The following is a 14,248-nucleotide window of genomic DNA, read 5'->3' as shown; positions in this document are numbered from 1 at the left end:
GTTGCAATTTCCATCCTCTAGCTTAAAATGACACCATCATTTATTGATGTGGTGTTTCCCAAGCTGATATGGAAACCCTCTCAATAATTAATCTAACGCAAAGCCTGGCAAGGCTGAGAGCGTGGCGTGCTGCCGTGGACGCTCCGCTAAGGACCACGGTGATCATTTGGCCAAGGTCTGGGTTATTTCCATCTCCCCGTTTATCACTTTTATTACAGCAGTGATGAAACACCGTGCCTGCTTCTATAAAGCACTTATGGGGCCCCGCTTGTTTAATACATTCCTCTCCCTTTGACAGGCCTACAATAATCTCATTAACCCCTGAGTCGGTGTGGCTCGTATAATCACTGCTGCCACTTGCACACTTACTAATGGAAGTACTACTACTTTTATTTTATGAAGGATACTTGTACAAAACAGATACGTACAGAACATTTTCATGTTGAAATACAATTTTAGGTGTTCCTAGAGAGACATCTTACAAACTTGTAAGTTTCCTTTTGACCACTTGTTCCTTTCATCATGGTACAAAGGGACACCGTTTGGTTGTTGGACCAATTCCAACCAATTCCAGGTCTTTTTTATAATTTTGCAGTTTTAATAATTTACTGCCAGTGTAAGGAATTCTGTTGCATTTAGTCCCACTGCACAGTTTATTTTAAATGCTTGAAAAGGGATAGTTGTCTCAATAGCAGGCTGTTTTAAAATGCTTTTGTGATAAAGGGATTTTAATCCAAAAACAGCACCAATCTAATTATTTCCTAAAAGTAATAAAACCTGAGAAAGAGAAAACGGTGCAAGAAGAAATCCACACTGAAATTAGATGACTGGAAACCATATTAAAGATCTGCAGTTTACCTACTCAAATATAATACAACGTTGCTTTAACTTGCAGCATTTAGTTTTCCTCGCTGTCACCAGCAGTACATTGCAGCTTCGCTCTGAGATTAAAGTTTATAAGGATGTTGAAGAACACTTATCCACAGATCAATAGTGTTTCTGCCTCTGATCCTGCTTTTGTGTCCCAATGGTGCCTGGTCAGCTCACTGATATTCAGCGTGCCTTATTGGCATGCAAGACACTTCCTGCATTCATGCCTGTGGGGAGGTGCCCTGCTGATTAGTGCTAGTCCTTCAAGTCAAGATAGAAAATGTGCTTCAATCTTAGTGTTACATATTGCATGAAATAAGTTCTTACTTTGGTAAACTACAAAGAAGAGTATTGCTGTTGTAATGCAGTAACCTTGCCTGCAAGCTGAATTCTCACTATATGCGTGCGTTCACAAACACACGAGAATCCATCTTGTCCCACTCGTTCTAGAACCGACCCAGCACAGGTTGGCCAATCATGTTGCAGTATTACAGTTTAAAGCGGCACAGACAGCTCTGATGAAAGCAAGAGTTGCCGAGCCCACAGGCAAACCAAAATAAACATGGCAGTGCAGGAGGACGCACGCGTAGCGGCTGCTATCACATCTCTTTTGTCAGAATCAACGATTTCCTCTGAAAGAAGAACAGCAAGTGCCTTGATTAGCTTAACTTGTGGTGGTTTCTTATGATGTCTGCTGCTTATGTTTTCATTTGATACCATGATTTGACTAAAACCTACCATTGGTAGGCGGGCACTATGGTGTCGCTTTGCCAAATCAGCTCAGAAAGTTCTGCTGAATGAGCAAGTCCCAGATTGATGAGCAGAACTAAACTGTGAATGCTACACATTAGAGCAGAGCAAAAATCTAGAATCAGAAGATTGTTATTGAGTCTTATGTCAAATGTGAAGTAAACGCATCTCAGTCAATCACAAAAAGCAAATGCGCTTTTGCATCCTGTTACTTTAAAAATCGCTTAAGTCAGACATTAGGAGAGACTAAATCTGTGCTTGGGACTTCAATTTTCTTTATTAATGGGTGTTGCAGATACATTTTATTCCCCTGCATTTGTTTGCTAAAGTACTAAACGGAGATAAATCACCCTGACTCTTTGTTGTTTCAGAGCTACCAGCATGGGTGTGGGTCATTAATAACTCTCATTCTCACATGCCCCAGAAAGTACAGACGCACACATTAATTTGTGTAATACTGTGAGTAATATGGAATGCTTGTGAAGTAAAACAGAAAGAAAAAAAGAAGGAGGCGTATAGCCTGATAAGGTTCTTAATGTGACAGTTTCACAGGTGTACCACTGACCTTTATGACAAAAAAAAAGAGGAATCTCATCTTTTTTGTGCGTGTATCAAAGTGAGTCAGTGAGAGAATGCAACGCGTGCGTGTCTATTTTTGCTGCCGGGCTGGTCAGCATGCCGGTCCTGGTGAGTCAGGGTGGATGTCGTGACAGTGACATATAGACACACTGACAGAGGAGATAGTGGGTCAGGCCACTGCGTCCCGGGAACAGTCTGGTCGGGGCACAGCTTGGCACAACGGAGCATGATGAGTTTAGACGGGGGTTGTGTTGGTTGAACTCTAGCTCTTTCACCAGTGTTTGATGCAAATATAAAGAGGATCTGCAAAAATGACATGGGGTCAGATGTCATCCCATGTATTGCACCATAGAGTTTATCAAATTCAGTTTTAACCAGCTATATGATAAATAATGCAGTGAGAATCTGAGGTGTTATGATGAGTGTGATACCTTGGAGCACTTGCTCAGGAGCTGCTCAGAAAATCAACAATTCTGGTCAGATATACACATCACCATAAAAACAGGTACCGGCCCCTTTCCTCCCAATTTGTGTATTCAGGGTGATCTTATCTGGCTGTGTCTGACTGAGTGGACGTATTTCAGGGTGGAAGCACATGTTTTCAATGTTCTTGTGGCAAATCTTTCCTGGGCAGCAGGCCTCCTTTAAGAGGTGGTTTTATAGACTGCTTGATAAAATAGAGGAGTACAATCTCAAATATGGTCAGTATTTGCTCCAAATTGAACACTGAATTCTCCAACAATTTTATCTAGAAGCAATTAATAAGACTCCAAGCCATCCTGGCACTTGACATAACCTCTGTCCAGTTTATGTTAGCTTTAATTTACCAATAGTGTTTTATGAGTGCACGATTAATACACTTATTTGTATTAATGTGGTAATGCTCATTTTATGTTATTTCTAAATCACTATTTACTTATTAGTTCATATATTTTTTTCTACTTTTTTTTAGTTCTGATAATATGTAGCTACCTCCTGTGCTGTCATAGCTATGACAAGCTTTTATTTACTGTGTCTGCATTGGCATTGTTTTTTATATGTTCTGTTTAATTTGGAAAAACATTAAAGTTCTAATCATAAAAAAGTGATACGACTAATAATAAAGTAGACAGAGAGAGAATGGGTTGGTGCGCCACTGCAAAATGCTCAAAATCTTCAGAAAGTAAAGATTAGAGATATTTCTCATTAAAATGAAGTCTGTTTCGTAAAGCACTTGCCAGTTGCAGTCAGCATGTGACTTTGGAGAAAGACGTTTGAGGGAATATGAGGGTGCTTTAGGTAGCTCTTGAGTTGTTGTGTTCAGTTAAAGAAATTGACTAAAGCCTGCTGAACTACCTGGTTACATAAGCCTTGGTGAATCCCCGTCACTTTAAAAGCCAATAAAATTACAGAGAGACAGACAAGAGATGATGGATGTGTAAGAAGTTGGTACTTCAGTAAAGCACCATTTTACAGTTTGTTTGTTTTCTTGGGTTGTGGAAAGAAAACCTGGAGGATCTCCTTTGTCTGTTCACGGTGAAATGGAAAATTCACAACCATGACAGAGGTGATTAAAAAGGTCCCTTGCAGCAGAGCAACAGGCCTGGGTGGGATTTGCCACGAGAAGGTGGCCATTGATGAGGCTGTCTTGGTTGACATACTTCTTGACTTCAGTCTAGGGTCATGGTTTTTAGCAGCTTTATCTTGATCTATGCCAACTTAATATGTTCCTCTTACTACCAAAGATCTCTCATCATAGCAAAGCCTGACGTCAATGTCCAGCCATTAGTAGTAAATTGTTTTCATAGTAGTACTCTAAGGAATGCTCCTTCCATCCATGTATAAATGTTGGTGTATATTGTACAGAATCACATTTAGTTCTTGAAGAAAGCTTTTTAAGTGTCTCATATACACTTTAAAGTTAGTGCCAGGGAGGATGTAATGATGTTCTGAGAAAGTCTGACAGGAAACTGACTGGAGGGAAAGCAAATATTAGAGGCAGAATCACTGCTATGTCAACCAACACAGTGAAATAGTTTACGAGGGTGGCATAATTCAACAAGAACATATTACACATATTTCAACCAGTGTGGCAGATTTCAGCATGTCCTGGGGTTATACGTTATACATGTGTCTTATAAATATCCAGAGAAGAGAAAAAAGAGAGAATAAAGTAGAGCTGACTAACACAAGAAGTGGAGTTTGAGCCCGGGCTGTACGTCGACAATCTGGTTTATTCAGAGTACTGTCTTTGCACTGAAGGATCTGTTCCACAAGTCACCTAGAAACTGTCCCTTTAAAATAAAATGTTTAAATATACACTGCTGAAAAAAATTAAAGGGACACTTTGAAAACACATCAGATCTCAACTGGAAACTGGATCCAGCTCTTCTAAAGTAACTGCCTGTTTCTCCTCCTTTTTTTGCTCTGGTACAGTTGTAAGAGGAAAATCATCAAAGTTAACAATAATAAAGCATTTGTGTGTTACTCATCAACATAGAATGTTTCATTTATGAAAATTAGTTACCAAACTAACTGAATTTTTCAGTAATATATATATAGTTTGCTTTTATTTAAATGCAAACCTTCCCATGGTGTGGCTGCTAGGAATATGAATAACTTCAATTTGACAATGTCACCATAATGCAGCAGTAACTCACATTTCAGCCAACCCTGACAACGTTAAACCTTAACATCTGAGAAGTTTGTGTTTAGATCTAATCTAAATAAAATCATGGACTGACTCCATTATAGAGTTTGACGGTTTTAAATGACCCATTTCTATATGCAATAGTAAAAATGATTTCTAAACGTAGTTCTGTGCCATTCTGTAATGAAACATAATGATCAGTGTCTCACAGTAGTTCTTCGCTGTTTTCGTTCTCACCCATCTCTTTCTCTTCTCATTCTCACATAACGGCATTCAGTTCTTCTGACTGTGCAGTTTCTTCCGCTTATGAGAACACACTGTCTCTTGCAAAGGACAGACTGGGACATTATCTACTGTCCTTTACCTCTGCTGAAACTGAAGATGTATCATATTTGTAAAAAAGAAGAGATTGAATATGCATGCACTCATCAGGCATGGTTAAGTTGCAATGATAAACAACTGAGCTAGTAAAAGAGAAGACATATTAAAACAGTACAAAACGTACCTTATGAGTTACTGCTTCAGGTCAGATTTACATAAAAAATAAATTTAATGAATACAGACAATGTTTAACTTAGCTAAAAAGTAAATGTTGTGTTCTGATGTATAGCGCCACTTTCAGCCAGATCAGGGTGATGCCATAAGAGCTCAAACAGATTTAAATCCAGATTTACTCTAGACTGCTCCAAAATATTCCCTTTTATGAGCCACTTAGAAGTGGAGGTTCTGATGTTTTATGGATCTATGTGCTATCTCTAATCAAACTGAGCTTGGGCTTCAGGTCAGAAACTTAAGGTCCGGATTTTATAGCAGAAACCATAATTCATGGTTTTATCGGTTAAGGCAAGTCAACGCTTCTGAGGTCATGACTAAAAAAAAAAACGTCAAACTTACAGAATGAGTCCTTCAAAAAAGAAAAATGTCATTGCCTATCATGGCTTTTGCATAATCCTGCAGTTTTTATTTCTGATTTTAATTTTTAAATTGAAGACACCAGGATCCTCTACCATCTGTCTCTGCTGAGCTTAAGCACAATGAATATTCAGATAGCGCAAGAATCAGGTGACTGGGCAGCATTTATTGCATGACAAGCACTTCCTCTCCTCTTCAGCCTGCCCTTTTCTTTGCCTGCACCTTGTCTCACTGCTTTCCCAGGTCTTTCACTGGAGCAGAAAATTCTTCGAGCCTTCGCAGATGGCTGCAGCCTCGATATGAATATTTGATAGCCCGTACATATCTCCCTTGAGGGTAGTGAAATATTAAAGTGCTTTCTGGTGGCCATTTGGACTTCTCAGGCATTCAAAAAATAAATAACTTATCTAATCCCATTGAGAAAGTAAGAAATCACACGGAAATTATGACATTGATTTGTTTTTGGAGGGTTTTCATTTTATAATGGTGAATGCCAGAATTTCGATTTTCACTCTAAGTGTAATGTGTGCACCACTAATTCTATGGACATGTAATGCTTTTCTTTTTTTTACTGAATGTGTAAAATTACATGAGGGTAAGTTGGGCTCAGATGGGGCTGTAAATGATCATTTATAACATACCTTTCTGCTGTTCTGCTCTTGATAGAGGAGTTTATATTAGCTGATTAATTAGTGATGAAATCTGACTAATTAGCTCGGGTGGCTACAGTTAGCATGCCAGCTGTAGTTTTAAAGCAATGTTGGAAAGAACTACCAATGGCACTCCTTTAGTTTCAACACAATGACTCTTCACCATCTTTCAACCAGAAATATTTACAAAAAGCTGTATTTCTGCTTCTTGTTAGCGAGGGAAAGTGTAAAAGCCTTCTTTCTGCCAGTTGACTAGCGCTGTGCAGCAACAGGTGTGGGAGGGATAGCGCTGTGTTACTCCATGCTTTATACAGCTGGAGAAAACTCCCATCACTTTCTTTGGTGTCTGAATAAAATTTATTTAAACTTTCAGAGTTTCTTGACAATGTCCTTCATTAAGGAAAAACAGCTTATTAATTTTTTAACTCTCTCTTTCAGCGGGACGCCAAAGGACAGTACTTATTTGACCTCATCTGCCACCACCTTAACCTTCTAGAGAAAGACTACTTTGGCATCAGATATGTTGATCCAGACAAACAGAGAGTAAGTATTAATCTATTTTTGTTATTTCTGCAAATGAAATACTAAAAATGATTCAAAACAAGCCTACCTATCTACGCTTTTGCAACCTAAACAATTCAGATTGACCAAAGACACAGCTTAGAGCAATAGAAAAGTCTCCACCTACAATGTCTGTTTGCCGTCTATCAGAAAGTTCTAATTTTGTGTGCAAAATGGAATAAGCCACTGGTATTTTGAAAAAAGAAATAGCTTGTAAGCACCCTTGAATAGAGTGCCCTTGTACGCAGGGTCTAAACTTGCATCTGTCTGAATAAAAAGAGATTCAAGTTACTTTGAGTAACGTCCGTTGGTGCTAAACATAAAAAGACTGACACATTACATTTAGTTTTAGCAAGACTTGTATCTAAATTAACAATTTACTTACAAATATAAAGCTATGTTTTCAATTTGTGAATGAGAGATTCAGTTTAGTTCTCTACTGTGTTGTAAAAGATATTAAGGACTCCTCTACCTATTTTTGTGTTTTTCTATTTTATTTTGTTCTTGCACAATGTTGTCTGTGTTGATGCAAATGGCAAATAATTTGGCAAGGTTTTCTATTTTAGGGTGTTTTATTTTCCTGATTTTTCTTTTCTTCAAGGTTTCTATGTTTTTAATTCCCTTTGTTTGAAATTGTGTAAAAATGTAACGTTCCACTGTTTTCCATTAGATCGGGAAATATTTTCCTGTACTGTTGATCTTTCAGTTTCTATACAGGACGGAATATAGAATGGAAGCTTTTTAAAGACCTATATATATAAAAAAAAAACAGATCAGAACAAATGTTGCTAACATTCTTGGTCTCTAATGATATTTCACTTTAATAGCAGTGGGGTTCCAGAAAGAGAGAGAAACTTACATGCCGGCTTAAAGTGGGACATTCAGTTGAAAAAACTTCAGCCACATAAAATTACAAGTGACGCAAGCAAACACCACAGTCATATCCAATAAATTAGAAAGTGCATTTCTAAGAGTCTTGTTTGTCAGATTAAATGTTTCTTTGAATAAACAACAACCTCGAAGCAGGTATTAAAAATATTCTTCATTAATCCCCCATTTCTGCATGAAACAATTTGTGTTTTTATTGGTCTGATGCAATAATCTAATCTTAAATGTTGGGTTTGGTACGAGCTGGAGGTGGTAAAAACCATAATTAACAGAAATAAAGGTTTTAAAACACCACCTGTCTGTTAATCCCTTAATAATTTGAGTTATGGAAATACATAATCTTTTCAATAATAGTCTAACTCATTGAACATGACTGTATATCAACAAATTTGAGACATTTATATTTTGCATGCGACAATTTTTTTGTTTCAGTGCTGTTATTTTCAACCTGAACAACACTGGTATCAAGGTGTATGAGTCACCTGATCATTTCATGGGTAGCTTTTCATTCAACCACAACACAGCGAAAACTGAGTGAATATGACAACATAGAATTTTTTTTTATTTTTTTTTGGGGGGGGGGGGGTTCAAGGATACCTGTATGAATCAAGAATATTTTATGGTCACCATCTGTTGCCATGCTGAAATTTCCTTCGAGGCACACACAAGCTTATGATGTACACAGATAACATGACACAGAGTTTTTTTTTCCTTTTATTTTCTTTTTTTACAGTAAAGCATGCAACGTTGTATCAGAGTCCAAGAGGTCTGATATCAGTCCCTTTGCAAAAGATATGAACCACGTTCCATGGATTAATTCCTCCTTCAATGAATTTGTTGCAATGAAGTAATTTTTGTGCTGTGATCTTGAGGCTTAATTTACAGAAAAGTGCAATGCGATATTCCTGAGAATAAGTGTGTGCAAATAGGCATTAGCAGCAGCGTGATTGTAAGATGATCCACCAAAGCTTCTCAGCAGGGGACGACAGCCCTCACAGCTCTTGGAAAGAAGCTGTTTCTGAGTTTAATTAATTCTGGATTTTATGCTTCTGAAACGTTTACCTGACAGAGGTGGGTCAAACAGTGCATTGCCTGGGTAGGTTGGATCAGTAAAGATGCGTCTGGCTCTGGCCCTTCTCTGGACTTCCTGGTGGTGTAATCCTTTGATATCTGAGGAGAACAACATGGCCTCAACAGGGCAGGACAGGCGAGTGGAGGAAAAAGAAGCTTGAAATGACGAGGACAAGTGAGAAGGAGCAGAAACGAGCATAGAGCTTGGAAGATAATATGAGAGGAAACTAAATACTGTAGATGGAAGGATTAATTTTGCTTTCCAAGGCTTTTATGGACAAGTAAAGGCGCTTGCCTTTGCTGTTCTCGCCACTCGTGCTAATTCCTTCCTGTCCTGCATTGTGCAGCTCCAGTATCACACAGTTATGCTGAGACATAAAACACTTTCTATAGTGGCTCTCTAGAAGTTTTTAGCATCTTAGTGGAAAGTCCAGTTTCCTGAGAAAGAAGAGCCGTTGTTGGGCCTTCTTCACCAAGTAGGAGGTGTTCACAGTCCAGGAGAGGTTGGAGGAGATGTGAATGCCGAGGAGCCACCTGGGGCCTGTTGGTGAGGAAGTTGCTGATCCAGGAGCAGAGAAGTCCAGAGAATCCTAGGTTGTGGAGCTTCAGAGCCAGCATGTCTCGGAGCATGTTGTTGAATGCTGAGCTGAAGTACACAAATAGCGTCCTAACATAGGTGTTAGGATGCTGCAGATGAGTCAGAGCCATGTGAAATGCCAACCAGACAGGATCCTCCGTGGAGCGATTCTCCCTGTAGGCGAACCGCAGGCTGCCCAGGCCAGCAGGGATGGCATCCTTGATGTGTTGCAGGAGCAACCTCTCGAAGCACTTCATAACGACGGGGGTCAGAGCAACACGACGATAATCGCTGATCCAGAAACAAACCCTGCACACCAGTGTACTCAGCTATTGGTGCACTTGGAGTTATACCACTCCCAGATGAATGGACTGGAAAAGGCAGAAGATGTTTGCCATGAGCTAATGATATCAACCTATACCAGCATGACATATTTGGGTTGTTTTTCTTGTTTTGTTTTCTGTCTGACATGTGATCATCACCTTTGATTATTAGACATTTCAGTCAGCAAAATAAAAAAAATTAAAAAATAAGCTGTTGTTTTTAAAACTGCAGGGTTGCGGATTATCGGTTAGTTTTGCATTGTTGAACTGTTAATAGCTCGTAAGAACCGGCACCATTTGTGCTCTTAGGCTTATCTTTGCCCATTAACACATAAGCCAGCACAGATTTTTGCATTTAGGCGATCAGTAAAATGCTATTAAAGGCATCGCATGTTTGTTTTTAAAAGGAACTCCACAATAAAATACCCTGCTGATTACTGACTCATTATGCTCAGCAGTATGAAAAGACTTGCTCATCTAATTACTTTCTATATTGCGTTCTCCATATGACCTGCTGTGTGCATAGTGGCTTGTGTTTCAGGAGGTCTACATAAACAGAAAGCAGAAAACTAAAAGTAATTTTGCTGTAGCCTCCAGCTAGCTTAAAATTCATGATCTGCTGCTGAGCAATCTAATGTAAAGAATGAAAGTTAAGCAGCCGCCTGTGTTTAAACAGTTCAGCTCTTCTTACTTATAATGTGTCTCTGTCTTTGCAGCACTGGTTGGAGTTTTCAAAGTCTATTGCCAAACAAATGAAGTGTAAGTGTTTTATTTAACTTGCCAGGTGTGATTATGCTCCCGTTTTTAATTATATCAGCCTCAGAAAAAAAAAAGTATTAGGGTTGAGGAGACCAATAAAATCAAATTTAACGTGGTAGATAACCGACATTGAGGTAATGATAGATTATTTGTGCTCTCTTCTCTCAGCCCAGCCACCTTTCACCATGTGTTTGCGTGTCAAGTTTTATCCACCAGACCCAGCTGCTCTCAAAGAGGAAATCACCAGGTAGGAGACTCATTGTGCAAAACTTAGGGTGGGGGTGGGGGAGGGGGTGGTAGCTAATCTCTGTTATAAATAAGTATTCTTTCCCAAAATCACATCAATGAAAGCTTCAGTGTGCCTGAAAAGTCATAATTATGCATAAGACCACTAAAAAATAAGAGTAAATACATTTGCAGTCTAAATCGAAATTCTCAAATCTCAAGAACACATTATTTATTTGTTTTTATTCTATTCATTTTTTGCTGTTGGTTCATAACCGGATTGTAAGTAGAGCTTTAAATAAAAAAAAAGAAACAAACGAAAGCAACAGGAGCAGAAGACAAAAAAAGTAGAGGAGGCTGCATGCCTGTGCGATTTAAGCCTGTGCGGCAAACAGGCTTAAATTTTTCTGAAAACCTTTTGACACCTATCCATGAGTCTTTGTCAATTCTGGTGGCTCTCACTAGAGGAACTTGTAGTTGGAACGCTGCTGTTTTTAAAGGAGAGGTCCGGTCAAAATCAGAATTCAAACTGCTGAAAGTACTTTAAATATAAAACTACTACATACTGTGCAATAAATTATACATTTTTTTAATTAAGAATAATTTTCATTTAATCATGTTTATGTGGAGGAATCCATCTTGGTCAAGAATAGTACTGTCACCTCCCATTTTGTGACATCACGAAGCAGGACCCGCTGTTAAGCAAGCGACACTGCCGCACTACAGCCGACAGCAGAAATATCCCTCCGCCTCATAACGCAAAACAGAAACAGTCCGCGGACGGCAGAGGCATTGTTCCCCACGCTTCTGAAGCTCTGACTTAGGTGGATGCACAGGGAAAACCATTGCAACAGTTGTGGTGCTCTGCACATTAGGCTAAAGACTAAAACACACAGACCAGCTCTGCCCAGACGATGGACAAAATAATAAGGCACATCATATGTGATATCCCTCCGCCCCTCTGGTCGGTAACCAAATATCCCCGCAAATTCTAAATTATAAAAAACTAAAACAACCTACCGAAAATCCTCGCTCTCATGTCATGTTCAAAACATTCTTCTTGAAATGGTTGCTGCATATGACGTGTTTTCTCTCTGGCCAGAAATTAGATGGCAAATGTTCTCTCTGCAAGTCAGATGCAAATCGATGACTCACCAATCAATCTCCTTGGTCGTTAGAAGCTATTGCTTGGTGTGAGTGGAGTACTTGCTCGCCTGAATCATGATGGGACTCATTTTATCTCTTTAGAATGAGTTTTACGACTGAGTTGTACACACTGGGGAGTTGGTAACGTAATCTCCCCCCTCTGTTCAGTGTGGCTTTTCTCATTTGACTCCTCTTTCACTCCTCTTTCGAACCATATGTTCCCTCTGTCCAAAATCTGGACATCATTGTTGTCAAAAGTGAGTTCTATGCTCTTGCGGTGCAATTGGTTTCTCCGATGTAGGAGTCTGATTCCAGAAGTTAAGGCATTCACCACACACATCAACTCAGTGGAAAGCAACATCAAGTTTACCAGAGAGGATTTCGAGAAAAATATATTATCCTTTCTGGACTGTGCTGTGCACATTGAGCATGATGGGAGCCTCAAAACTGAGGATTACCTGAAGCCTACACATACAGATCAATGTCTGCATTTTTATTCACAATAAATACATAAACACATGGCAGAACACAGGAGGGCCAGAACTTCGGGGTAGGATTCAGCAGTCCATTTTCTCCTTAAGAGCAAAGGACACACCTTTGATGACAATGACGTCCAGACTTTGGACAGAGAACAAACACAGACCCAGGTTCTACTTCGACATGTGGTCCTTTGCCGCATGTCTCTCCCCTCTCTCATACCCCCTTTCCTGTCAGCCCACTATATGAAAAACGAGCCACTAGTGCCATAAAAACCTTAAAAAAAAAAGATGAACAAAGGTATAATATGATTGAACTTGACTTTGTAAAGTGTTGACTTTGTAAAGTGCCTTGAGATGACATGTTTCATGAACTGGCGCTATATAAATAAAATTGAATTGAATTGAATTGAACAAAGGGGGAGGATTACGCTACTAACGCCCCAGTGTGTACAACTCGGTTTTAAAACTCATTCCAAAGAGATTACATCAGCAGTCTCATCTGAATTCAAGTGACCGATCCACCCACACTAAGCAACAGTCTCTAACGACCAGCACAGTGACAAGTGAGTCATTGATTTGCATCTGTCTACAACGCTCCAACTACAGATTCCTCAAATGCGAGCCACCAAAATTGACAAAAACTCCTGGATAGGCGTTGAAATGTTTTCAGAAAAATACTGAGCAAAAGTCTTGTTGCCTCTGATTTAAGTCTGTTTGCTAGAGGAGGCAAATTTTGAGAAACTGTTATTACTGATAAAAAAGTCTAAGACCACTGACCTTAAAAAGTCTAAATTTGCTCATAAATCTGGCTTTCATGTTATTTTTTTGTTAGACATCGATGCTGGCATGACTCCCTGATGGCAAAATCAAAAAGGCTTTCAGTGTGCTCCATCAATGCTGAGGATGAACACAGCAAGGCAGTCATTTTAAATGAGCTAAAACATCCTGAGGGAGTTTAAACAAAAAAGTCAAGTGGAAGACCCAAAAAAGCATCAGACGCATTGAGCTGGAGGAACCAGTAGGGTGCCCGGAAAAACACAGGCGGATCTGTCACGCAAATTAAGACCCTAAGTCTTACTGACTGCAGGCCAAAAACCTTTAACACTGCATCTTAAAGATCAAAACACATCTTCAAAGAACCACATCTCCTCCCACGCCACAAACTTGTCCATTTGGACTTTGCCATGGTCCAAACATGGGGCTTTTTAAAGGTGTAAGGAAGTGTTATTCTCTGACGAGAAAGCATTTTATCCACACGGTCCAGATAGCTTTCTACATTACTGCTGTGGCTTCATGAAACAAACAAATGAAATTATTATTATCATGTAAGCAGACATATGTCTGCTTACATGATATATGTCTGCTTTCATGTAAGCAGACATATATACATATATATATATATATATATATATATATATATATATATATATATATATATATATATATATATGTATATATAATATTTAAATAATTTAAAAGGCACCATATGTGTATATATATATATATATATATATATATATATATATATATATATACATATGGTGCCTTTTAAATTATTTAAATATTTTAAAGTTTATCATAGTAGAACCTCAAACCTCAAACATCAATGTAATTTATTGGTATTTTTAATTTAACATACCAACATATCCAACAGTGCATAACTGCAAAGTGAAAGGAAATCATAGAAGAATCTAAAATTACCTTATTAATCCCCACAGGGAAATTCAACTTTGCCACAAAGCTCCAGGATAAAGGAGGAAACAATGTGTCTAAATGTCAAAAGGAAAATTCTACTAAAATAGAATAACATTAAGAATAGATTGAAATAT

At 38.6% G+C, this 14,248-nt stretch overlaps 1 protein-coding gene across 1 annotated transcript in view; it reads left to right on the top strand.

Moving 5' to 3' along the window:
* Positions 1-14,248, top strand: part of LOC105930465 (FERM domain-containing protein 5) — a 94,600-nt gene that overhangs the window by 54,371 nt on the left and 25,981 nt on the right. Inside the window, exons 2-4 of the mRNA XM_036136487.1 lie at positions 6,829-6,933; positions 10,527-10,569; positions 10,738-10,816. Of these exons, the coding sequence (XP_035992380.1) occupies positions 6,829-6,933; positions 10,527-10,569; positions 10,738-10,816 (227 nt within the window). The remainder of the gene's footprint in view (positions 1-6,828; positions 6,934-10,526; positions 10,570-10,737; positions 10,817-14,248) is intronic.

The sequence above is a fragment of the Fundulus heteroclitus genome, chromosome 4 (genome assembly GCF_011125445.2).
Source record: "Fundulus heteroclitus isolate FHET01 chromosome 4, MU-UCD_Fhet_4.1, whole genome shotgun sequence".
Taxonomy (NCBI): Eukaryota; Metazoa; Chordata; class Actinopteri; order Cyprinodontiformes; family Fundulidae; genus Fundulus; species Fundulus heteroclitus.
Note: the sequence above shows the minus strand (reverse complement) of the source record. Positions and strands in the feature narration are given on the sequence as shown.